This window comes from Mercenaria mercenaria, chromosome 1 (assembly GCF_021730395.1).
Source record: "Mercenaria mercenaria strain notata chromosome 1, MADL_Memer_1, whole genome shotgun sequence".
In the NCBI taxonomy this organism is placed as follows: domain Eukaryota; kingdom Metazoa; phylum Mollusca; class Bivalvia; order Venerida; family Veneridae; genus Mercenaria; species Mercenaria mercenaria.
Window position 1 is genome coordinate 76,527,497 of NC_069361.1, and position 27,117 is coordinate 76,554,613.

Sequence of the window (27,117 nt, forward strand, 5' to 3'; positions counted from 1 at the left end):
TATATTCAATATTCCTGGCCTATGCTTTTTATTTCCAGGAAACTTTAGGCTATTGAGATAAAGTTTTCAGAAAAATCGAAATATTAAGATAATTGCTGAAATTATCGAGATAGCTTTCTTGCTAATAGGCCTAAATGGCAATTGTGGGCACTTACGCAAAATATGTCGAGATACTAATGTAAATTATCGCGATTTAATATTTCCAGGAAACTTTCGACTATTGAGATAATCTTTTCAGAAAACTTCGCTTTATCAAGATAACTTTTTAAGTATCGCGATAGCTACCTAGCTATCTCATGGCTACGGAAACGTTTATGGGCCTCGCAATGTCGCGTTAGATAACGCAAATATCGACATATTTTCGCGAGAAATCAACATATCATCACAACAAATCGATATTTTTTATTGACTTATTGCATTCATTTTTTCAATGTTTAATAATATTTCTCGAGATCCGCGTAATCTATAAAGATATCTCGACATAGTATGACGATATAAAACGCCCCTTTCTTGATTTACTAAAGTGAGTTCTCGTAATATATTCTAGCATAAAACTGCTGTTCTTGTCACTTTTTGGGGGTGTATTAACAAGAGAGAAGACGTGTGTTAACAGAGAGATTTTCCCGCTCACGTGCTGTTATCACACCTTTTTATATATGCGCGTTCCGTGGCAAAGCGTAAACGTATTACGGCTCCAAACGAATAATTCAAATGGGAATGACGTCAACGTGAAAAAACAACTCAGATATTCCCGCGCATTTCATGGAAATTTAAGGAGGTAGGTTACCTTCATATTTGTATGTGCGCATGTCCAACCGGAAGCTAACGTGACGATTTACGACGACGTTTACGACAAACTAAATATGTTTGTATATTCATTATTCCTAAAACAAATCATAGACCTGTCTTCGATCTGACGCTTTGTTGTTTAATAATGCAGAAATAATGAATAAATTGCCGCAGAAACGCTTCAAAACAATGATGCCTTAAAATGACGTCATTGACGTCATGACGTTACGTGTCAGTTACCGCGCAAAATTTATAGCTTTTATCTTGAAAGTACGTAATTCTGTGCATTTTCTTTATTCAAACTATTTTCAAATAACCATTATTTGCTGAAATATTTTTTATGAGTCTTTTGCTCTGAATAATAATCAATAGTTTGCTTCTTTTATGTAGTTATACTGAAATGTTATGCGGAATGTAAGAAAATGGATGATGGTAACCAATGTTATTTGGAATATAGTTCGGTGAGAGGTTACTTGTTACGGCCATTTTCAAATAAAAAATCTAGCAGTTTGATTTGTAATACCTATTTTTCAGGTTCCGTTGATAATTTGTTACTTATATACTAAAACTAAGATCTAAAATTGTTCAAATATCAGTAGAAAATTGTGGTTTCTTGAATTGAATTGATGTTACCATGGAAACGAAGCCCGTGACCTATGTATCTAAATGTAAAATTCAAAAGCGTTGACACTAGTCTATTTAAGAAACACAGCTTCAGCTTTTTATTTTCATTTCAACAATATCCATGAGAATAATAGTAGCATGCTGAACGATTTTTTCATGAAAAATGCCAGACGAGGGGTACTGCTGTAAGTATTCTAAGCTTAGAAATTTGTTTGAATAAATGCAGATAACACGAAAATATAACTTACGTTAGAAATAATATGTTTTAAAGCTACATCAACTAGAAAGATAATCTTATTCAATATTATTTTATAGAAAATTACGACAAAAAGCAAGATATGAGCCATTTTAAACATCTCAGTTGCCATGGTTACTTTAAACTTTAAGAAAAATAGGGTACCATGTATAGTGCTTGGTATTTTGCTGATAATATTACCCAAATATTCCATGTTGGTCATTAACAGAATGGCACTGAAGCCGTCGAAAACCCCTATTTTTATACATAGTTGTTTAAAAATGAGAGAAAATGCGTTACCATGGAAACACGAGCCCCGCGACATATACATTTTAAGCTTATATTAGAAAGCTAACGCGCATACTAGTAAAATTAGCGATTATGCTGATATCTACGGATATAAATGAAACTAAAATACACTGAAAAGTGTTAAATATCCGTATTTTCCTTCTTCTTTCAATATGAAATACCTTTGGAGGGTCATGTTCTTAAAACCTGGATAAAAATTGAACTTGAAGGGACAGAGACAAACGAAACTGAGATTTTAGCAGTTAAAACTTCATATTACACAAAATACAAAAAGATGCTGCGGTTCAACTAATTTGAATTTACCCTTGTAACAAGGTAACCTACCTCCTTAATGACGTTGAGGTAGAATGTATTCATTTATTAGGTTTTTTCCGCGTTTTATGCTAGAATAGCATTAGCGCATTTTCATTTTGTGTTATAACATCTTCAGAATCCCTCGGGATACGTTGGTACCCTCGCCCTACAGGCTCGGGCACCAAACAATCCTTAGGGATTCTGCAAAGGTTATAACACGAAAAACATGCGTTATCCCTACATAGTAATTGCTCTCTTTAGAAATATGAAATTTGGGTTTACAGGCTAGTAAATCAAGAAAGGGGCGTTTTATATCGTCATACTATGTCGAGATACTTTATAGCTTACGCGGATCTCGAAAAAAATTATTAAACATTGAAAAAATGAATGCAATTAGTCCATAAAATATATCGACTTGTTGTGATAATATGTTGATTTCTCGCGAAAATATGTCGATATTTGCGTTATCTAACGCGACATTGCGAGGCCCATAAACGTTTCCGTACGTGGCAGAAATATGCCATCATAATTTAGGTTGTCAATTTTTTAAGCATCGTGAAATGGATAAAGCAATAGCTGTACACTACACGTAAAATGACTGTTTTCAAATGTCGCAGATACCGACTCTCTTGCCCTACAACGCTCTTGGATCATAATTCCGGTTGGGATGTTGAATTCTTTTATAAATGTAAGGAAGCTGTCTAGGTTGTTTATGAAAGCTCATAGATTGCGCAACATAAATTTGTGTTAAATCCCCTGAAAAAAACTAAAACAAACAAGCAACTTTTCAAACTTGTTTTCGAGCTTAATTTTATCAGGACGTACTGGCAAATAATCATAGCCAGTATGTCATGTGTATATGGTTCGTGAGTAGTGGTGATAGCCGCTCGTCATTCTGCAATGAAATTTGTACCGAAGTCTTCTCAAACACTTTGCTGAAACCCCACACTGCACATATATGTATTTGAAACAAGTAACATGCATGTTATCCTGAGCAAGATGTTTAAAACTAGAGCTGCTTTTGAGAAAAGCGCATGTCTCCCCCAACTGCCTAATCATCTAGATTGGCATTTCTTCTCCATTATGTATCTGAGCCAGCCATGCACCAAGACCTGCATCACTGGCATCAGTATTTTCGGTAATTCAAGGGCCATAATTCCGAAGTGCCTGTGCCGACTTGGCTAGTTATCGAACTTGGCCTAGAACTTATTGAAAAACACATTTTGTTCATGTTTGTTGAAGATCGGATGAGAAATGTTCGACTTATAGCGGGGACATGATTTGTGACAGACATACAGCCTGACACACAGACAGGAGTAAATCAGTATGTCTCCCACCACAGTGGTGTGGGAGACATAATACACTTTGTATCCGGATAGATAATCCGGTTGCACTGCTTTAGTGCAGGTTTACATCTATTATGCAAAATGCCTTTTTACGATTCAAACTGCTTGGGACAACCATCGGCAATACACTTCCTGCAACATACCGGACGATATGGCACGGCAGTATATCAGATCTTTAGGACATGAGTTCCATCGTCGGCATGTACCAAAGGCAGGTCCAGGATTGGGTTTAAGGGTGGAGTCTCTAGAGGGGTCGGGGTATTACTCCTCGGAAAGAAAGTGGCAAGTATACCTTAAATGGTGTAATCTGACTTATATTTGACATATTTGAGCATGAATATTTGGGACAATGTCACCTTTTAAATTTGTATTTTTAAAAGAAAAAGCAATTTGACCAAGTGGTCTGACTATGTCAGCTCCAACAACTTCAGTAAGTATAAATACTATCGATTTAATGTTTTGCGAGCTAAGAGATTAAAACACTTTGACTAAAATGACTGATATCTCAATTTTAGGCTAATAAAAGTGTATGTTCGCCAGATTTGAGGAAGGGGGACTGCGCCCCCACCCACTGGATCTTCCCTTGTGTATTTATATGCACCCAATTTGCAAACTTCTATCGCTGGTCTTTGTAAAGTAAAAATTGTTTTGCATACAGACTATTTGCATATGCGACAATTCACAAAATAAGTATATGCAAGTAACTGGCGAGCCAGAAAAAAAACTATTGAAAACATAGAAATTACTTAAGTCGGTGTTGGTGTCGGCATTGGCGCCCGCGTCACTAAAGTTTTGCATAAGAAACCGGTTGCGAGCAAAACAGTTCTCCGATATCTTTGCTGGGGTCTCAGGTATTGGGTTGGGTATTTTCAATCCAACAAAACAAGTGAACATCAGATGCAATAATTTCACGAGTGGTGGCGCGAACTGCGCAGTATTAAAATACAATTATACCAAGTCCATTGTAAAGTTGCAATGAAAATATATCTGTGTAGTAACCTTGTGAACTAAAGTTAGAGGTGCTGTCTTGTTGAATTAGTTTAGTAGTAAGAGGAGGCAATATACGCCCGAACTTCTAGATCAAAGAAACTGGAAGTAAAATTTGAAGATTTTTTTTGAGTGCGTGTGTGTGTTGGAGTGGAGATGTGATATGAAGGTGGGTGGGTGGTGGTGGACCTTGAACTTTGACTTACCAACCAAGTTCATGTGCTCATCATCTCATTGCCACCAACATTTATGCCAGGTTTGAAGTCAATACCTTGACTGGTTCTTCAGTTATGCTCTGGACAGAAAATATGATGGACACCTTCCATTTTGCTGTAACCTTGACCCTTGACCAAACGACCTGGTTCATGCGCTCAAATGCTAAGGTACAAGAATATAAAAGGGATTTTATGGGGGGGGGGGGGGGGGGGGGGGGGGGGGGGGATAATGTGGGGGACCAGATGGGTGTCGGGAGAGAAATGCGGATTGTTGCATTCCTCAAATAAACCCATCAACACCCATCTATATTCAAAATCAATTCCTTGAATAGTATTGAAGTTTTGCTCCGGACACAAAATACAAAGAACAGATTCGAACTCAATTTATGACCTTGACTTTTAACTTGCCGACTAAGATCATGCGCTGTGCACTTTGTCTCATCACCATTAACATATATGCTAAGTCTAAAGTCAATACCATGAATGGTTATTATGCCCTAGACACAAAATATGACAGACACATCTGACCTTGCTGTGACCTTGACCTTTGTCATACAGGCCTGGTTCATACGATAAGCACATCGTCTCATCGTCGTCTTATACTAGTCATTACCTTGAATAGTTTATGTTATGCTCATAACAAGAAATAAGGACAAATTTGATTTTTGAGGCTCCGTTTGTGACCTTGACCTTCGACCTACGGCCCTGCTTCATGCGCTGTGCACATCGTCATCAACCTTTATGCCAAGTTTAAAGTCAATACTTTGAATAATTATTAAATTATACTCCGGACAAGAAACACGAGGGTCAAATTAGACCTTTCATCTCCATTTGAGACATTGACTTTTGACCTAGAGACCTGGTTCATGCACAGTGCACATATTGTCTAATCGCCATCTACCTAAATGCCAGGTTTGAAGGGTTATCGAGTTAGCTCCAAGTAAAAAATACGACGGACAAACCTTCTGACCGGGTTCCGTATAAATCAAGTGGAAGTTATGGCCCCTGTAGTAACTTTATGATTTGACAGACCTAGATTTGTTTTACCTCAGATAACCCAGTTTTGAACTTCATCTAGACTTTATGAAGACATACGTTCTGATCATATATAAATCCAATAGAAGCTATTTAACGAGATTGTTAACGACGACGGACGACTTACAATTTGTCAACGACACAGTATGACAACAATAGCTCACTTAGACCACCAGGTTATCATTAAGTGTCTGAATCAAAAGACCATTTAATTGCTCTCATAAACCAGTAACTTCCTTTTTTAATTCATCTTTAAGTAGGGGTGTTAACTGTGAATAGGTACCAGCAATGAAAGCCAAAAAACATATCATCACCGAGCTGTAGGACAATATTACCACAGTTGAAAGACTGAAGAAATGTCTAAGCAATTATGGCCGTCACCATTTACTTTGATGCTAATGTCTAGAAACGAGTAATGATAATTATTTCCTTAACACAGAACCATGCTATATGTAATAAAGCCTGGTTTGTATAGGTAACATCATTATAGTTACTGCGAAGTTATGAAAGAAAATTCTTTCAATCTTTCAACCGTTTTGTCGTTCTATAAACCAACGTCTGTTCTATTATCAGGACCGATTTTATTCCTTTTGGGCCTCCTCTGACAAAATTCAAGATCTGGGTACTGTGTCTAACAAAACTTTGGACTGAAAATATAAGAAAGCGTTATCCCCATATACTAACATTTATTTCTAATTGACCATTACAAATAACAAATTCCATTTTGAATCAATAATGTGTTACAATATACACAATTTACCATGGTATGCAATGTCTAAATAAACTACCTTTGGCAATAATAATGCATGATAGCAATACAACCGTATAAATATGTGCAAAGAAATGAACAATGAACCATTTTCAGTCTTTATTCACAGTAAACATATACAACCGGTCATACAGAGTTGTCACCCTTACATTTTTATGACATATCGAGAGTAAGGAACCACAACTCTAAGAAAAAGCCTATAAGCGGTCAATTACTTGTAGCTGAATCGGGAAATGTGTATTATGTATCATGACTGTACATGACAATACAGACCTTTTCCTTGTCATCAGTGTGGAAACATAAATACCTTTATAAAGACAACAGGATAAAAATAACCTACAAACAAAAAGACATATCCTGTTTTAATGGCAGAAAAATAGTTGTTGTCATGAAAAACTATAAGACTGCCCACGAACCTGTATCACAAATAATTAAAGGGAATAAAGACTGAAATATTCAAACACAAATTTGTAGGTTTGTGTATGTAAATAACACAAAGCATTCTGAATAAGTAAATCATTAATTCAAATGAAAATATATGTATAAATTTTAACCAGGGAGATCCCTAGCTTTGAGAGTCTGTCAAAGCAAAATACTGCTGTGGTTAAGTTACACAGAATGGTATGATTTGTTTACCAAAAACGATGTTCCATCTGTGCAATCATTTTAATTTTTGTTCACAATCAGAGTTACAATCAAATTTATGTCCAGCACAACAGGAAAGAAGTCCAAGTCAGATTGGTGCAAAAAATCTGTTTTTTTTTTTAAATTGTTTTGTAACAACAGCAATATTCTGCTTTGTCATAAAAAAAATGTAATAACTCAATTCTAAACATGGCAGTATGTAAATAATTCATTAAAACACATGTATCACAGATTAAAATTTGGATTTTCGAAAATAAAAGATACTATTTCTCAAAATAAAAAAACTTAACTCCAGTGGACGGAATGTATGAGACTTGCATGTGTAAATGAAAAAGGCAAATATAAACAAAAAAAAAATTGCTGTAATGTTCATGTATATGAAAATGAAACAATGATTTGTTTGTATCTATCAGTGTATGCAGAAGAATGCAAAAATGCAAAAATCTTGCACTTATAATCTAAGAATATAAATAATGGCTGCATTTATTTTAGACAGTATGGATTTTATATTTACCTCAAAGAATTTCCCCTATTTCAATTTCACGAGCAAAAATGCAAAATTTTGCACACTTTATCTAATCTAAAATGGATTTTTTGAATATTTTCTGACATTTACCGAATTTCGCACATAAAGGTGCAGTGTCCTCATACAAAAGAAGAGCAGATTCTATTTTTACTACACAAGATGTCGGGTACCTTAAAATACTACTAGGCATCTATCTAATAAAGCTGGTATAAAATAACTGGAAAAGTTTCACTTGGCATTGTCACAAATAGTAAAATTACAACAAAAAAAATCTGATAAAAAAAAATTGCTCATGATTTTTTCATGGTTGTCTTTCTTTAAATTAATGGCATAACAACATACAGGCAAAAAATACTGCCATCTTTTATTGATTATAATATACTAACAGATGTGATAAGCAGAAGTATCTAAAAAAAAAAAAAAAATACATGGATATTTTTCAACAAAATTTCTTGTCACATATTTCACAATTTCAGTCAGGTATTTAGAACAAATATAAAGATGCTATTAAAGTTTTCAACTTAATTCTCCCTAAATTTTTCTATTTTTTTTATTGAAAGTTACGAATTCACACAGTCAAAATTATGAAAAAAAAAATAGCTACAAATCTGGTTGCATGCCCCTTGAAATTTCTGTAAGTTAAGAACACTATCCCGAGTTATAAATGGTTACAGTCACTTCTGTATCGGCTTGTAATTTCTGCAAATGTTGCACAACATATTTCTAATTCAAACATTTGCAAGGCTTCAATAATATAGGGTGTAAATGTTACCATGTTCTAAAATACAGAAAAATAACCAGTACAAAAAGAATAGCAGTATTTTTGTGAAGGCCTAAGAAATAAATACCTTTCTACTACTGGCAGATTAGCTTTAGAGTAAAAATAATCTCTACAGTTCTACACATATAGCAAAGCTGATAATCTGTTTAAATTAGACATTTCCGACAAAAAAGAACATGATCAAGGGAAAAAGTACCTCGAGATAAAACATTTTTACAGCACTGATATTGATAAATATACATTCATAATTATTACTTAAAGAGTGAATTTTTTTTCACATGCCTGTACACACAGTTTTATAAAAATTGTAATTTACATAAATAACAAAAAGAAATTTAAATGGGAAATATATTGGTGTTTATACAAATACAGAATGTTTATCTTGTTTGTAATTCAATGACAGTACATCAATTTTCATTTCATACCTAAATTTATATTGTACGGCGCTGATCTAAGAATATATGCGAGTCAGTAAGTTTATACCTAACAGCACTTTTAACAGTTCATTTTTCAAAAATAAAATAACTTATCAAAACTCTATTAATATGACAATTTCTTTTTTTTTCATTGTTGTGTTTACACAATAAAAGGTGTAAAATAAAGGGAGTCCAGTTAAAGTATCAACATATGGAAATTTTAGCAAAAGGTACCTTTTTCGCTTGACACTGCTAGATTATTTTACACAATATGTGCAAGTCCTACTGGCTCCACATTAAGCTATGACAATGACAACAAATTAAATCATTAAACAAATAGTGAAATGAGCCACACCATGAGAAAACCAACATAGTGCCTTTGCGACCAGCATGGATCCAGACCAGCCTGCGCATCCACGCAGTCTGGTTAGGATCCATGCTATTTGCTAACAGTTTCTCTAATTACAAAAGTCATTGAAAGCGAACAGCATGGATCCTGAGCAGCCTGTGCAGATGCGCAGGCTGGTCTGGATCCATGCTGGTCGCAAATGCACTATGTTGGTTTTCTCATGGCGCAGCTCAAATGACATACATTCTACTGATTTATCCACCAAAATGACAACACAATCTTTTACCCATGCCATACACACACATTTTAAATTTTTTACCATTATTTACAGGACTGTTTAAATATTTATTTTGATTCTTTGAAAGCACTTTCAAATAACATGAAATCCAAAGGAGAGAAATTATTCCATTCTGTTTTAATGGCTTTTCCTCATTTGAATGAATGATCAATACATTTGGAAAACTGTTTACTGAATCCTCTGCACCTACCTAAACATTTGCACTAATTATTTTTTCTGTTTAATAATCAACATTTCCCATCCTCCCCAATATCGAACTGCTAATATGATTTTCAATGATAATACGAGTCCATTTATCCTAATAAACACATTTACATAGTGTTAATAGAATGTCGTACAAACTACGATACATCCTCCCCAATATCAAACTGCTAATATGATTTTCAAGGCTCGAACAAAACAAAAGAGAGAAACAAATATATCTGAACCAGCCCCTTCATAGAATATGAACATGTTCATTCTTACAATTTATTTCTCTAAACTTACAATGATAAGAGTCCATTTATTCTAATAAACACATTTACATGGTGTTAATAGAATGTTGTTTAACTATGGTACAATCAGAAATGTTCTACATCAATAGGGTTTGGTGCATATTTACAAAACAAAAATTGATGAATGTAAGAATAACAAGGGGGTTATAAACTAACAATATTAACCTTTAAACTATACCCATAGTTAATCAGTCTTCCTAAACCATCACAATAAGGAGTCCACTTCAAATTAATGATATGTTACGCTAGGTTATATATAATGAAAGTACAAAAATCTTAGAAAAATTCTTCAAAAAGATCTTTCAGGCAAATGCCTTTACACCCATACTGCCAAACGAATATGTTATGACCTTTGACCTTTAAATTAAGTTATACTAATTTGGTTGTATTTGAAAAATTTACTTTATCATCATGAAATGAACTTCAGTTCCAAGTTACGGACAGAGATTTTTATACAACTTATCCATCTGTATATCTCAAATATTTCGTTATTGAAACCTCAGTTTTTAACAAGTAGCATTTTCAAGTTTTTAGTCCATTATACCTGAGGATAAAGTAGAAAAATAAACAGATAAAAAGCTCAGGCCATCTCCTGTCTCGGTAAAACATTTCCTGAAATTCCGTTTAGAATTCAGCTCAAGAGATAACTGATATTCCGACAAATTTCTGATTCATCATAATTTATCGGTGAAAAGTTCTGATTTTCGCATGATACTGAATGAAAGCTATTTACAACAAACACATGTATACTGAATGTCAGAAAAAAGGGAAATATACATGTATCTGTTTAAAAATTCAAATTTTGATATACATAATTTACAAATCAAAGCAAAAATAGTTCTGCAAATGATTTTATACAACAACAGAATGAACTGTTTGATGATACACCTCTCTTTTAAACCATACTTTGAAACAGTGCTCACTGTTACAGTGGTACTATTCTATGTCACTTCCCTCTACAATGAGGGGTCAACTCTTTCACAGTTGATAAATGAAGACTTTTTTTTTTTTCAAAAAATGGGCAATTTTAGCTAATGCGCTATTGGTTACCATGGTAACCAAGCTGATTTTCCTGAGAGAGTTCATTGGCTACTGAACCCTAGATCCTTATGTGGCCATAGTCAATTTGGGAGCAAACAGGTTGTTGTTAGTAGAGAAACCAAACATAAAAGTGCAACTTGTTAACAAGATGGGTGGGGTATGAAAAAAATGACATGATTAACGTTGCAGGTTTTTGAATATTCAGCTGGACAAGTATTCATTTTTCATTTCCGTTTATGAAAATATTTCAGCGCATGTTCTGCATTCCAATTAAAAACAAAAAAAGGAACACAAAGTAAATCAATACGTGTCTTGTTATCAGTTTTTCAAAAGCGAACTGGCAATTTTTATTATTTCCTTCATATTATCAAATGATTCTTGCTTTTTAAACCTCGTAAATTTAGAAGCAAAGGAAGTTTAACATTTTGAAGTTTTAGCCAGTAATATTAACTGTTGCATTAATTTTATCATTTAAAACTACAAGTTTATTCATGTCAAGTGGAAAGGGTGCAGCAAGAAAGTGGGTGATGCAAGTAAGGGAGAAAAGCAGGGTGCCACACAAGAAAAAATACCATAAATACTCGGGTTGTACAAAACCTATTACACCAGTATGCTTGAATCTTAGTTTGAATATCATTAAAGGACTGTTCCTGGGATCTATACTTCATTTGTCTTTATGTAATATTTCATTGCAAAAGGTGTTCAAATTATTCATCAAATGTTTAAAAAATATTTCACAAATACAATAATTTTTTCCACTTTTAACAGTTTTTTTAAATATAAATTTACATCCTTAAAACTGAAATGAACACATAACAATTAAAGCAAAATAAATCAATAAATGAGCCACGCCATGAGAAAACCAACATAGTGGGTTTGCGACCAGCATGGATCCAGACCAGCCTGCGCATCAGCGCAGTCTGGTCAGGATCCATGCTGTTCGCTATTAGTTTCTCTAATTCCATTAGGCTTTGAAAGCGAACAGCATGAATCCTGACCAGACTGCGCGGATGCGCAGGCTGGTCTGGATCCAACTCTGGTCGCAAACCCACTATGTTGGTTTTCACATGGCACTGCTCAAATAACAGATCTTTTTTCAATATTACAACTACTGTTATCAATAATTAATTAAAATAATTTCTGAGACTAATTTCTCTATAGCGACATTTTAATTCTTTAAGCTAATATTTTAAGAACTAACTGAAGATACAAAATAATACATAAACTTATAGTGAAAACAGCTAAATCTATGCTCTAAACTGCTAATGAAGGAAAAATACATTTTTTTTTATCTAAAGACTCTACAAAAATCATCAAGCGAGTTATAAATACATTCATTCAAGTTTTGACCATACACTCATTTCCAGTCCTTTAATTTCTCATACACTATCTTTCAAAAATTTCCCTACTCTTGATTTTTCAGCATTTTCTTTGTAAAACTAATAAAAATTGTATTAATCAAGACAGAATTTCAAAATAAACTTATAATTTGAATATATATATATTGAATATATAACATACCAATACTGAAATGAAAATGTTTTTAACAATCATTCTTATATGCTTGTTTTTTTTTGAAACACGCTTACACTTAAATGACGTCACGTGAACGTGGGATGACATATATGTCTTTGTTGGGACCAAGAAAGAGCGTTACTATATTTTTACTACTGTTTTCAATAAAAGGCATATAAGAATCAAAATAATGTATAGAAAAATTGTGTTTTACTTAAATAAATACACTCAAAATCAGCTATACGTTGGCAGAATAATTCACTTGGGCTACACCCTCGTGAAATTATTCTGCGGACGTATAACTACTTTTCGTGTATTATTAATGTTAAAACACGTTTTTTCTATACATTATTTCTTAAGCATATTTCAAAATGTGCTAATTGACTTTTTTTCTAATTTCCTACGATAGGATGTCTTTTGCATAAAGATACTTTTGAAAGGTACTGTAACTGGGAATTCATATCACACACATGGAAAAATCAAGTGCAACAAGGGAAGAGTTTATATTCTATATTGTGTTACACATTCGGTATTTCATGGTTAAAGAATTACCATGTTACACTTCATTAATGTGCTATTTCTAGCTGAAATTCTTTAAGCATAAAACAATCACTAAATGTGAGCATGAAAAGTGACACATATTTTCTGTTTAGGGCAAGAGAAAACTTCAAGGCATATAACATTTCACAGATAAACGTTTGCTTTGCAATGCTCAGCTTTTGTATGTCTTTTCCATGTCTTCATATTACATTAATGAAATAACATTTCTTTTCCCATGCAAAAATTCATTATTTGCTTTTTGTCAAACAGTTTTGTAAGAGAACAAGTCGAGGGGTGAATGCGAAAGAGTTCTAAGTGCATATAAATAAAGAAGCACTTAGAACTTTTTCGCATTCACCCCTCGAAGTGTAAACATAGCTAATTAGCAAAAATCTGATTACATCATTGTTTCAAAGAAATGGAGACATAACTTTTATCTATACTTAAATGTGAAAAGACGTTATTGTTTCAAGCTGCTTCTAAAGTTTTCTCTAGCAACCTCTATAGCAAGTTTGAGAACAGGTACAATCACAAGATCATTAACCACTGACTTATGACTAGGATCTATTGGCACTTGGTAACAAGGTTTTGTACCTGTCTCAGATCTATATACGCTTCTTGTCCTTCAAAATAGTGCAATGTTCTTCACATCAGTAAACCTGAGGTGGTATTTCTGGTTTTTAATCAATATGAAATAAAAATACATAATGATAGCACCTTTTAGAATACAGGCTACTGAATATAAAGAACTATGTCGCATCTTCTAGAAATCTGTTCAGATTCTAGGGGCAGTGTCATATCTCTCATTCATAATTCATCTGTGTCATTCAAGGGATTATTTTAATCAATCACCTGCTTGACTAAGATGACTTCTGAACAAGCATCTATAGACACAGATCAAGAATATGAAAGACAAGATGAACTATAAACTACAGAAAATATGCGTCATAATGTTTGAATATGTAACACAGGGCACACTAATAAAAGCTCAATTGCTCCCAAATGTCTTTATGAATATGGCCTCCAGGATTCCAAATCAGGGTGGATTTTCTCAGTTTCCATCATGACGCAGAACCCCTTGACCGAAAAGTCAGATGTTCGGTAGATGGTCGAATGGTGGTTTAGTTGGGTTGGTTTTCTTCGAGTATATATTCCCTTTATGCTGCGGCACTGGTGAGGTAGACGTGTTCTTCAAACCCAGCTGCGGGAACTGATGGTTGTACGGCTGAAAGAAAGACATCTGTTGTCCGACATTTATACAGGAATGTTCACACCGCAAACAACATAAAATATGTTAACAAAATACTAACATTTTAAGGATTATTATTAATATTTGATAACTAAAATACACATAAAGCAGGTTAGGTTTTACGAAGCTTTTATACTGATTAAAAGTCGTGACTGGTACGAAATGGACGTAAATTATTAAAAAAAGATATCTGTAAATCTGCTATCTATTATTTAAGCAAAAAAACCAAGGAAGTAATTATTTCGATGCACTCAACAGAGAAGCTTTTAAGCAAGGAATTTAATATGCATATGCTTCAAAATCACACAGGTATATGGAATGATGGAAGATTTTTGTATGGAATGATTAAAAGATAGATCCCTGAGCCACAGAGATGAATGGTTCACAGAGTACTATGACTTTACAAGGAAAAAAAGCGTAGTGATTAAAACCAAAGCAGTACACATTATATGTTTACAATATATATTCTGTAAGTTCTTTTTTTCTTAGGATGATATATTTAAGCATAATGTCAAAGGATATATAAATTCATTTTTTTTTATTCCGCATTAGAGAGCTAGAATGTTATTCAACAAAGAAAATTATTTTGCCAGCTACCTTTGCTTTTTGTCAGGTTTAAAGCCGCATTGCCCCAATCCAGGTCATATGGCCACTTTTTTTAGAAAAAGATCTCCAAGTTGCCAATCCAGGCATTGTTTCAGCCACAGGCACGGACCTGGTTAGAATCAAAAACCTTTTGGCAAGCCAGCTGAATAGTGACCCAAAGCGAACTCATGCCAACAAAGGTATGAGGCAAAAGTTTTGAAGTCAGCGACCTTAACCACTTGGCAGCAGAGGCCAATACTTTCACACCTGTCAATCATGGCTCACTATATGCAATCAAGCTAATGTTTATCTCAAGTACAAGGATAATGGAAGTAAGGCCCACTTAACGTACATGTATACAAGGACCACAAACTGTAAAGATCTTTTCTCATCAAAGTACCGGTATTATGTTTTTGCCTGACCAAACAGTTTTCATAACAAGAGGACCATGATGGTCCTGAGTCGCTCACCTGTCCCAACATGACCCAGTTTTGAACTGAGTATGACGTCATTTTTTTTCTATTATTTGACATAGTGACCTAGTTTTTGAGCTCATGTGACCCAGTTTTGAACCTGACCTAGATATCATCAAGATGAACATTCAGACCAACTTTCATACAGATCCCATGAAAAATATGGCCTCTAGAGAGGTCACAAGGCTTTTTCATTATTTGACCTACTGACCTAGTTATTGACGGCACGTGACCCAGTTTCAAATTTGACCTAGATATCATCAAGACGAACATTCTGACCAATTTTCATGAAGATCCATTCAAAAGTATGGCCTCTAGAGAGGTCACAAGCTTTTTCTATTTTTAGACCTAATGACCTAGTTTTTGATCGAAGCTGACCCAGTTTCGAAATCATTCTAGATATCATCAAGATGAACATTCAGACCAATTTTCATACAGATCCCATGAAAAATATGGCCTCTAGAGAGGTCACAAGGTTTTTCTATTATTTGACCTACTGACCTAGTTTTTGAAGGCACATGACCCAGTTTCAAACTTGAACTAGATATCATCAACGTGAACATTCTGACCAGTTTTCATGAAGATCTTGTGAAAAATATGGCCTCTAGAGAGGTCACAAGGTTTTTCTATTTTTAGACCTACTGACCTAGTTTTTAACCACAGTTGACCCAGTTTCGAACTTGGCCTAGATATCATCAAGATGAACATTCAGACCAACCTTCATATAGTTCCCATGAAAAATATGGCTTCTAGAGAGGTCACAATGTTTTTTTATTATTTGACCTACTGACCTAGTTATTGATGGCACGTGACCCAGTTTCAAACTTGACCTAGATATCATCAAGGTGAACATTCTGACCAATTTTCATGAAGATCCATTCAAAAGTATGACCTCTAGAGAGGTCACAAGGTTTTTCTATTTTTAGACCTAATGACCTAGTTTTTGACCGCAGCTGACCCAGTTTCGAACCTGACCTAGATATCATCAAGATGAACATTCAGACCAACTTTCATACAGATCCCTGAAAAATATGGCCTCTAGAGAGGTTACAAGGTTTTTCTATTATTTGACCTACTGACCTAGTTTTTGAAGGCACGTGACCCAGTTTCGAACTTGACCTAGATATCATCAAGATGAACATTCTGACCAATTTTCATGAAGATCTTTTGAAAAATATGGCCTCTAGAGCGGTCACAAGGTTTTTCTATTTTTAGACCTACTGACCTAGTTTTTGACCGCACGTGACCCAGTTTCGAACTTGACCTAGATATCATCAAGATGAACATTCTGACCAATTTTCATGAAGATCTTTTGAAAAATATGGCCTCTAGAGCGGTCACAAGGTTTTTCTATTTTTAGATCTACTGACCTAGTTTTTGACCGCATGTGACCCAGTTTCGAACTTGACCTAGATATCATCAAGATGAACATTCTGACCAACTTTCATAAAGATCCCATGAAAAATGTGACCTCTAGAGAGGTCACAAGCAAAAGTTTACGCACGGACGGACGGACGGACAACGGACGCTGCGAGATCACAAAAGCTCACACTGTCACTTTGTGACATGTGAGCTAAAAAAGGTGAATGTGTTCTTCACTGATCTACCCATGTTTTGTCATGTGTAATTCTAGCTCTCGTTGTCGAAAAAAGTTCACCAAGGTAACTTGAGGAAAAAACAAATTCTGAACCTGCACACATGGGATAAATATTTGGAGAAATGGTAGTCTGTTTTCAAGTTAAGATGGAAGATATTCAGACATTTGTCTGTACAGATTCACACAGGAAATTAATCAGGTGCACTGACAAAAAAACGGGTGCTGCAAGCCAATATGAAAATGCTGACTTCTTGACAGTTTCCTCTGCTCTTCCAATTTTTCCTTGTTTTTTTTTTTTAATGTGTTTTTTTTTAATGTTTTCCCATTCTTTTAATGTTTATTTTTGAAAAAAGTATCCCTGTTTTTTTGTTTCAAGTATGTCTATATCCTGTCACAGTAGTTTTCAAGTTAGCGTAGTCTTCTTTTTTAAAACCAACTATTATTAACACCTTTGTACCGTTTAAGGTTGAGAATTAGGCCTTGAGAAACAAAAATGAAACAACACCAAATCATAGAAAGAAAGAGTTGATTAACACGAAATTTGAACAGCATGTAAAACATGTATATTACTTTACGAAACAAGTGTCAGTATACAGATATAAACATTGAATTCCAGAAAAGGACTGCCTAAAGGGGCCCCACTTCTGGACAGTCAAACGCCTTTAAAAACTCACCATTTTCAAAGAACTGTTACACATATTCGTTTTGATGCATTTGCAATAGCGTGCGAGTGGTGAAATTTCACATAACAAGATGGAACACAGTTTTCAGCAATTGTTTATCTTTATTTCTTTACAAATGGCATTCATTTTCAAAGGGAGACAACTTTTTCTCGACGAATACTTAAAATATTCGGAAAAAGTTGTCTCCCTTCGAAAATGAATGCCGTTTTTAAAGGCGTTTGACCCTCCGGAAGTGGGGCCCCTTTAGGCACACCTTTTCCGGAATTCAATGTTTATATCAGTATACTGACACTTGTTTTGTAAAGTAATATACATGTTTTGCATGCTGTTCAATTTTCATGTCAAACAACTCTTTCTTTCTATGAATTGGTGTTGTTTGATTTTTGTTTCTCAAGGCCTAATTCTCAACCTTAAAGCATATACGAAGCAGGCTGTGTGCAGAGGTTTTGAAGACAAAAATGTCCAAAATTCAAACTGAATTGAATAAGTTTTTGCATAATAATGATCTTTCTACCACAAATAGAAATTGTCAATTCAACATCTGGTTTACAGACTTCAGTTTTAGAATAAGAACAAGACTTTTAGAATGTTCAGGAATTTACAAGGCAAACAGGACCTTCGCATTAATGCCATACATTGGTCCGAGGAAAAGACCAATCTGACTAAAATGAATGTTTTCCAACAGATTCACTTATTCTTCGAGTTACCATGTCCTGACATGAATGACAGACTGATGATTCAGCATTCTGTACCAGTGCAAACTTGTTCTTTACACAGAAGTAACAACCTCCTCACACAAATAAGAAATAGAGGATAAATTGCAGACATACTGTCTTCCTGTTATTTCTACATCTGACTGGCTGCTTACCATAATATAGGTTTGACTGTATAAGTAGCAGCATCCGCTAACAAGCCTTTAATTTCATTGTATCCAAATTATCTGTTAGTTTCAACAGTGATATCTTTTCAGCAAAAAAGCAATATAAACAGGGAGATAACTCAAGGTAATAATGTTAAAGCGAAATTAGTAGCAACAAATAACTTTACATGTTACATTATTTAAACAAATTAAGAGTTTTTCATTTTTATCAATATCAACTTGTCACTCTGTAAAGCATCAACCATCATTATTAAGTAATGTAATTTTGTAATGTTGTAATTTTACCCTATTTAAAACAAAATACATTTAGAAGGATTTCTTGAATCCAACAGCTTTATTTCAATTTAAAGTGATGTTTGCTTTCATACAGAGAAAGGCAAAAATATGTTCTGTTTTGTTGGGTTTCCGATCACACCATCACAATTTGTAGGTCGTATCTTGGTACTTAATTTTGGCATTTGACTGTACTACACATGATGTGAAAATTGTTTTACTGAATTTCAAAAATTCTTCTTTTTTTTTTTTTGAAATCAAAACCACCACTCCTGCCCCTCCCCAAAACCCCGGGTAAATTCAGTCAACAGCAAATACATTGTGGAGAAATAATGGAAACAGGTTCCTAGGTTGATGCTTTACTGAACTAACGTATCTTTTGTAAAATTGAACATAAAATCAAGTGTGAGTAAAGAAACTGTCAAGAGTGATCTGGAATCATTGTTACACCAAACATACTCAGTGTTTTCCATCGTCTACTTATTACTGCACCTCTCAAATATAACATATTTGTTATTCACAGATTCAAAATTATTTAAATACATATTAAATAACGCACATACATAATTTTTTAATGTAAAAACAGCTTAATCAACCTTATTTTAATACATTCGCATTAAAATTTTTTGCTAGAAGAAATGTTAGTCAACAGGCATCTTTATGTCAAATAAAAAAGATCTTCCAAACTGTAAGATTAAATTTTTTTATCAACAATATGAATAAGTTGCAAAAAAAATAATAATCCCAAAAACAGTAAATTTTGAAAAGAAAAAATAATCTAAAACAAATCATTTTTAAAGTATTCTGCTTTGATTTTTTTCTCTGTAACTTGCATGAAATTGGACTTCTTTTAGCTCTTTGGAAAACACTGATACGCACCTGTTGGGGATGGTTTAAGTTGTGTACTCGCGACCGATTATTTACCCTCTTCTCTCGCTTCTGTGGTTGTTCAAAGATATCTTTATTTTGGTCCATGTATGGATGAATCAACAACTCTGCACACGTCAACCGATCGTCAGGATTCATCGCTAGACAATCCTGTAAAAATTTTTTTTTTTTTGTAATTTGTAAGCAATGAATCCCAAAGTTGTTTTATTAGTGACAGAGCAGGAACTTACAATGTCAATAAACTGAAGCAAAACCTAGTGTCTGGTGAAATATTTCCCAAATAATTTCATTTCTCATTTTTGTTTTTGTTTTTAGATGTATATATATCACTTCTTCTGTTACACATAACTAGAATAGTAGAACAAAGGTTTCTTTGATCTCATTTGGTTCATTAATGTTTAAGAAGTACCTCTTTCCTCACTAAAAAACACCAACCTTTTGTTCAAACTAAAATCTTTATCTTGATTATAAATCAAGTTTTCACTTGACTGAATTACTACCAAGACAGCAATCTGGACACAATCTGTCAAAATATCATGGACTCCAGGATTTTGATTAATTTTTACCACAATCACTTCTCCCTTTAAAACTTTGTAATACAATCAAGTCAACCTACCTTTAAAAAGCTCAAAACAGAATCCGAGAAATTCGCATACCGTTCTTCTAATGGTTCCTGAAATGAAAATAATAACACAAATACTTTAAACACTGGTAAGACTGTCATAATGTCATGTTTAACTGGTAGAATTATGTGGTCAAAATGGTCAATGGCACTGTAGCCGTCAGGCTAAATAAACATGAGAATCCAGTAGTTAAGTTTTTAGATGTTAAATATATAACCAGCTTTTCATCAAAAGCCAGAGATATCTTGTTTTTTGTAAAAAATGACCTAATCCATTTAAACTCATTCATGTTCATTATTGAAAGAAAGCATAAATTTGTCAAAAACCATATTTCCATGTTGTTTGAGGAATACTTACCAATCTTTCTGGTTCAGGTATAATCATACCCTTGAAGAAAGAATTTGTGGAGAAAATCTGTACATGTCGGGGTAATAAATCACCTAAAACAGGGAAAAAATGCAAACATTATACAAATATACCTGTGACTGTTACAACATTATACATTGAAAACTTATGGCCAACAAAACCTATGTTTAAGGTTATAAATCTTGAATTGTAGAGCTCTTCTTCTGATTGGTCAATTGTAACACACAATCTTGAAACTGACCAATGGCAATCTTGTTTTCTGCAAATGGTCTAAAAATACGGGTTTAAAGCCTTGAAGCAAAACAACCAGAGATTTAGTTCATTCTTAAACTTTGTAATATGGAACATGCTAAAACTATGCAGTAAACTAGAACAGAACTAATATGATCAAACATGAAGTTTCTTCAGCATCACAAATCCAGACTTTCTAAACTGTTGCCTTCCTTTTACTGGAGGTGCCTGATATTTTTTTCACTAATATACCAATTCTTGCAAAATGAGACGGATCCTGAAAATAATTCTGAGGGACTGGTAGGAGCAAACAGATATATACTAATAAATATCTAGCATTTTTAAATAAAATTTACACAAATTTCAATTCTGAGACTGATATTTTTACATTTTTTGATAGGTTGACAGTATTTACAGAAAACAAGGAAATATTTTTTTTCTTCAAAGATGTACATGAGAAAAAGTTCTGACATATGCAATCAGTGATTGAAAAATTCAAGGAAAATCTTAAAAACCACCAAAAACATATCTATCAACAGAGTTTGTACATTAAATATGTCTGAGTCCGTATGAATTCAAGTGTTAGTGGTTAGTGCCTTAGTAAATGAACAAAATTGCTTTGAGTTTTGGCCACTTAGACCCTGTTGCCCTTAGAGGCGCTGCTCTTTAATCAAGATTAGGACCTGCTGCCTAGCCTAGGGACCCTATCCTATTTTCAGGATTGCTGACACCCCTGAAACCCTACAATGTAGGTGCCCTTCAAACACTGTTTAAGGTATATGCAAGCCCCTGCATACAATCAAAACATTCCGCAAGCCACCTGAATGACTTAATTACATGAAATTTACATGATTGTCTTACACATAAAATTTACCTTTTGTGTAACATATATCAAAACAAAGTGACAATCCTCAATTAACTCTTTTTTAAAAGATTAGTTATATCTTAGTATGTTTTTAACTAAAGCTTTTAAGTCATAAAGTTTAATAGCTATGAATATCTAATAGAAAACAAGAGCTGTCAGTGGACAGCGCGCTCGACTATTCTAAGTGCTTGATAGTATAATATAAGCTATGAGTAAAACTTTAACATTACAATAAGCATATTCTAAGTCGAAAAGGGGCCATAATTCAGTCAAAATGCTTGATAGAGTTGCCTCCTCCTTTTTACAGACTGGATTCTTGATGGTAAACAAGAATGCAAAATATCAAAGCAATATCTCAATGGACTTTGAAAATATTTGGGGTGGTAGGCAAACTTTAACATTACAATAAGCATATTCTAAGTCAAAAAGGGGCCATAATTCAGTCAAAATGCTTGATAGAGTTGCCTCCTCCTTTTTACAGACTGGGATCATGATGGTTAACAAGTATGCAAAATATGAAAGCAATATCTCAATTGAAAATATTTGGGGTGGTACGCAAACTTTAACATTTGTGTGACGCTCACGCCGACGCGAGTAGGATAGCTCCCCTATTCTTCGAATAGTCCACAGTGTTCATTCCAGGCCGCGCCATGGGGCCATAGGCGCGTATTTTACTGTATTGGCGCATAAAAGTTTGCCCTATAGCGCCCGTTGGGCGCACACTTTTTCAGAAAACAGTCCGTTTACAATGAGCCGATTTCCAGAAGTTGTGAATCGAATACGACTCTTCCGATGACGTAACGCGCATTTTCATTGGTCGATGTTAAAATAGTAGCCAGTCTCCGGTCGCCTAACAACATACAGCTTTCAATGTTGCTATGCAATGGCGGACAAAAAAAAACATTCGCGATTCGGAGAAAAAAGAAATCCAATTTTACGTTTTTCTCTAACCGTTAAAAAAAAGCAGACGATGGAGAACAAATTTCCAAAGAAAGATGACATGTTCGAGACCGCTAGACCACTCAATAGCCTAACCGCTTAGCCAAAATCAGGCGACAAACATTAATTCCGTAGTAAATCCGCATTCATGCCATGAATCATGGCTGTCGGTCAAAATATTATGACTTGTTTCGTTTTTGTCGTGTTGAGCGACCTGTGAAGTGTCCACTTTTCTCTTTGTAATTATGTTTTACGAACCGCGAAAATAATACCTTGAACTCCATGTAAGAAAAGTGTTAAAAATACAGCCTTTCCTTTCATGTAAATCAGTTTTCTTTCATGGCCCCTATTTTTTTCAAATGTCCCCAATTTTTTGCCATCATGGGGCCCTTTGACCCCACTTAAAAAAATCCTGGAATGAACACTGAGTCCAGGGATCATCCTACAAGGTGATTTGAGCGATATCGTCGCTTTAAAGTCGGCCACTTTGCCTAGTTATCGCCTCTGGGCGAAATCCAAATCGCCGAGTTTTTCAGCGAGTTATTATCTGTTTACTTAAAGTTGTAAAACTTGATGCATATTCTAGATTAAATTATCGATAAATCCAGTCAACCCCGCCAACTCGCCTGTCAAACTTCAGCCAATCATAGCGTTAATATCCCACAGTGTCAATCAATAATATTGTAAGTCGCCACCATTTTGAAATTTTTCAATCGGCGTGTAAAAAGCCGATACACTTAACGAGAGCATGATCTTATGCAACAATTGTACATGTATATTTTTCTTTCATTTTATTAAAGATTACTTCAAAAATGATTTCAATTACCATGATTACGGTCAATTTCTGTAAATGAATTGTTCGGGTACTGTGGATAAAAAATGATTTCGCGGACGTCAGAACTGCCGTACAAAATATTGTAAAAAGATTGCCATTATCTACGAGTTTGATATTATTTTCGAAAAAAGTAATAAATAAATAAATTAAATGTATAAATCTGAACAAGTTGATGCAAAAATCGGGCATTATAAAAACACAAGAATCGAAACATGAATGAAAATTTTCACGGCGTTTTGATCGTGCACCTGTTAAATTTACCAGTTTCGAACATGTAATTTTTGGATAAAAATTTGCCTTTTTATAGCTAAGTTAATACTTTATTTAGAAATTCATGAAAATGATAATGCAAGAATCAATTTCCTTAAATAATTACTGTTTATAAGTTACAGCTAGACCCACAGAAAGTGGATATATATACATGTAGGCAGGAAACTGAATGCTATGCCGATTCTTCTCCTTAAATTCCTCAACTTCTCCCTAAATTCTGTGGAGGGAGAAGTCACTTCTCCCTAAAATTTTGACCTAGGATGGTCCCTGATAGTCAAGCTAAAAATAACGTCTAAAACAAAAACACTACCTACCTTGCATGCTTGAATAAACATTAATCCATTCTTAATCACAATATCTTAAAATCCATAACTGTATAAAAAACAAAATTTACGACAAAGATATATTTTTGCAACAAATACCTAAAGTCTTTTTAATTAAATACAGTTGATCAACGTCTGATTTTCCTGGCCATAAAGCTTGCCCTGTTAGCAATTCAGCAAACACACATCCTACAGCCCACACATCTACTGGCGGGCCATATTGCGTATCACCTACAAGAAGTTCTGGGGCTCGATACCACCGGGTTGCCACATAATCTGTGTACTCGTCCCCTGGACCAGCTGAAAATGAAGGAAAAAAATCAAATTATCAAAAATATCCTTCATAGTACTTGTACGTAAAGTTACATAAATTATTTACGTAAGAACTTATTACTGAGCAAACAAACAGTTTCTCTTTCAGTCAGGAATATGGCTTTGGTGTTTCCGTCAATTTTCAGTTGGAGAATACATAAAAATTTCATTGTGTAGAATACTTAACTTTACTGTGTTACAACTACATGTGATAAGTTATAGCTGTTATCCTACAATATTTTCCCAGTATCATTTTCAGTCATACTATACATGGATTTTCTCACCAGCTTAATGTTTGCAATATCAATAATTTATAATTTGTCCATATAAAAACATGCACAATATCTATACATTTAACACCCCATAAAATTGGCACTAACTAGCATTTACTCGGGTTGATTGAGTTTTTGATACTATCAACATTTTGTCATTTTACTGAAAGAAATTTAAGGAAGTCAGAAATTCATAGGCTACTCTCCACCCCAAAACCCACCACTGACCTCAGTTCAGTTTGTTTATACCAGTCCTGCTACATTTTGTATTACAGCTGTTTTGCATGAATTTCAATACCAATTCTGATGTACTTTTAGTAAATTTTTCAGTAAAATTCCATTTTCAATGGCACATATCAAACCATAAAAAATTTTGGACAGATATTTGCCAAGGTACAATTTGCTCAACCACTTATACCAGGAAAAAGACTTCGATGTTTAAATACAAATACATGAAATGTTTACCATTTAAATCTTTCTATCAGAACTGACAGTCACCATTTCCATATGGCACAAAGCAATTCAAACCTTTTAAAAGGATTTTTCCATATATGTTTTGAAAATGTAATATGAAATTAAAGGCTACACAAAGAGACTATTCTTTAAAAGTTTCAAAACACTTTAACAAATGATATATCTACTTAATAAAAAGTAAATTTTATAATATTTGATGTGTCAATAGATTTCAAGCTTTGGAGAACGTACTTTACTAAATCGTCATAACAAAAACCTTTCTTTTTTTATCTTATCTCAGTAATGTCTAATTTGCACTTGGTATATACTTTGATTCTATTTACGTTCAATATAAAATCTATATTTTTTTTTCGCGATTGTTCTCCTTGAGAAAAAGGGCTATTAAGATTTATGCTTGACTTGTCAAAGAAACTGGAGTCGCAATTTGAATCGTGAAACAATATAGAGAAGTAATGAAACAGAAGTTTGCCATAAAACATGTATTGTTCCAATAACTAGGTAAATACAACACAATGGCAGAAATTTGTAAAGTTAAATCTATGACATTTGAATTTAACCAATTTCAAGACAAATTACAAAAATGCAACAATTAGTATTTTGTCAAAGCCTTCAAGAATTTCGCTCAAATAGCTCTTGGTATGCGTGTATGCTCGTGCAATTACTGATCTTCCAAACTGTCTGGTTTTAACAATAATTTAATTACTTCATTTTACGCATAAATTAATGAACCATGTGTAATATCCCAGTAACCCGAATAATTTGTTTTGTTATAACATAATGATTCACTTCACTGGTGGCAAAATAAACCTAGACCTTAGCAACTGCAGTGGCTATGTGCACTTTTAAGGGCAATTGAGTATGCTTTTTTTTTTTACGGTCCATTCAGAAATTTAGTAAATCAGTATTTTGTGCATTTTTCAAGAAAGCCGAAATGTCATTAAAATTCCTAGAAAAAGAAGAGATGAAAACATTTTCCATTTTTATTTCTTGTAAGTTTTAGAGAGTCATTAGCATTTGTCTAATGTGCTTTTCAAGACCCATTTAGTGTTTGTTTCGAGTTCAACACATACATTCATAGACATTTATAATAGGTCACCTATGATTTTCATATATTTTGTTAAGACTGAAAATAAAACAATAAAGTATACCATGCATGGTTTAATTAAGCTACATTAATGGAACATTACCCTCAGGAATAAAAAGCAAATGGGAACAAAGGTGATCGAGACAATTTCAGTCGTGTAATTTAAATATTTTCCAAGTTATCGCAATTATAGCATTGACCGATTGTATAAGTCTATGAGTGTATAGTTAACTTAATCAATTTTTCCAGGATTCCTGTCCCATACTACTGAGATGTTTGGTCACAAAGCACATCCTTTAATGTATCAGTGGTGAAGGACAAAAGACCTCACAAATATTGGCTTCAGTAAATTATGATCTAGTATATATTATGTCATGCCTGAGATCTAAAGTCCACCTGACTGTAAACCTTGTGCTCTAATACACTCTTTGAAAAATAACACACCAGTTGAACTGTTCTACAGTATTTTTTTCATGTTAAAACAACGCTTTTTAGATTAATATGAAAATCTTCATAGAAATGACAGTGTTGAAAATGTTTTACAAAGACATGGTATGCTATATGACCTACTGCCTGCCAACAGAGCTGTATCTAAAACTTTGCTATATTCTCAACATAAAGATATTCAAATAATTTACTTGCACATGTATGCAATGCGAAATGAACTCCCGACACACCTGTTTTGTG

The 27,117-nt window shown here is 33.9% G+C and overlaps 1 protein-coding gene across 4 annotated transcripts in view; it reads right to left on the reverse strand.

The window, feature by feature from the left end:
* Positions 1 to 6,500: 6,500 nt before the first annotated feature.
* The window catches only part of LOC123533533 (cyclin-dependent kinase-like 1), a 30,984-nt gene continuing 10,367 nt past the window's right edge, over positions 6,501 to 27,117 (reverse strand). The window contains exons 5-9 of one of the 4 annotated variants that reach the window (XM_045315214.2): positions 24,388 to 24,588; positions 20,817 to 20,899; positions 20,453 to 20,509; positions 19,873 to 19,986; positions 6,501 to 14,433 (exon numbers count right to left, since the gene is read on the reverse strand). In XM_045315214.2, the coding sequence (XP_045171149.1) occupies positions 14,299 to 14,433; positions 19,873 to 19,986; positions 20,453 to 20,509; positions 20,817 to 20,899; positions 24,388 to 24,588 (590 nt within the window). In that variant the 3' untranslated portion in view covers positions 6,501 to 14,298. Of the gene's footprint in view, positions 14,449 to 19,827; positions 19,987 to 20,452; positions 20,510 to 20,816; positions 20,900 to 24,387; positions 24,589 to 27,117 lie in introns of all 4 variants that reach the window. The other 3 variants (XM_045315206.2, XM_045315198.2, XM_045315190.2) reach the window with 3 other exon arrangements.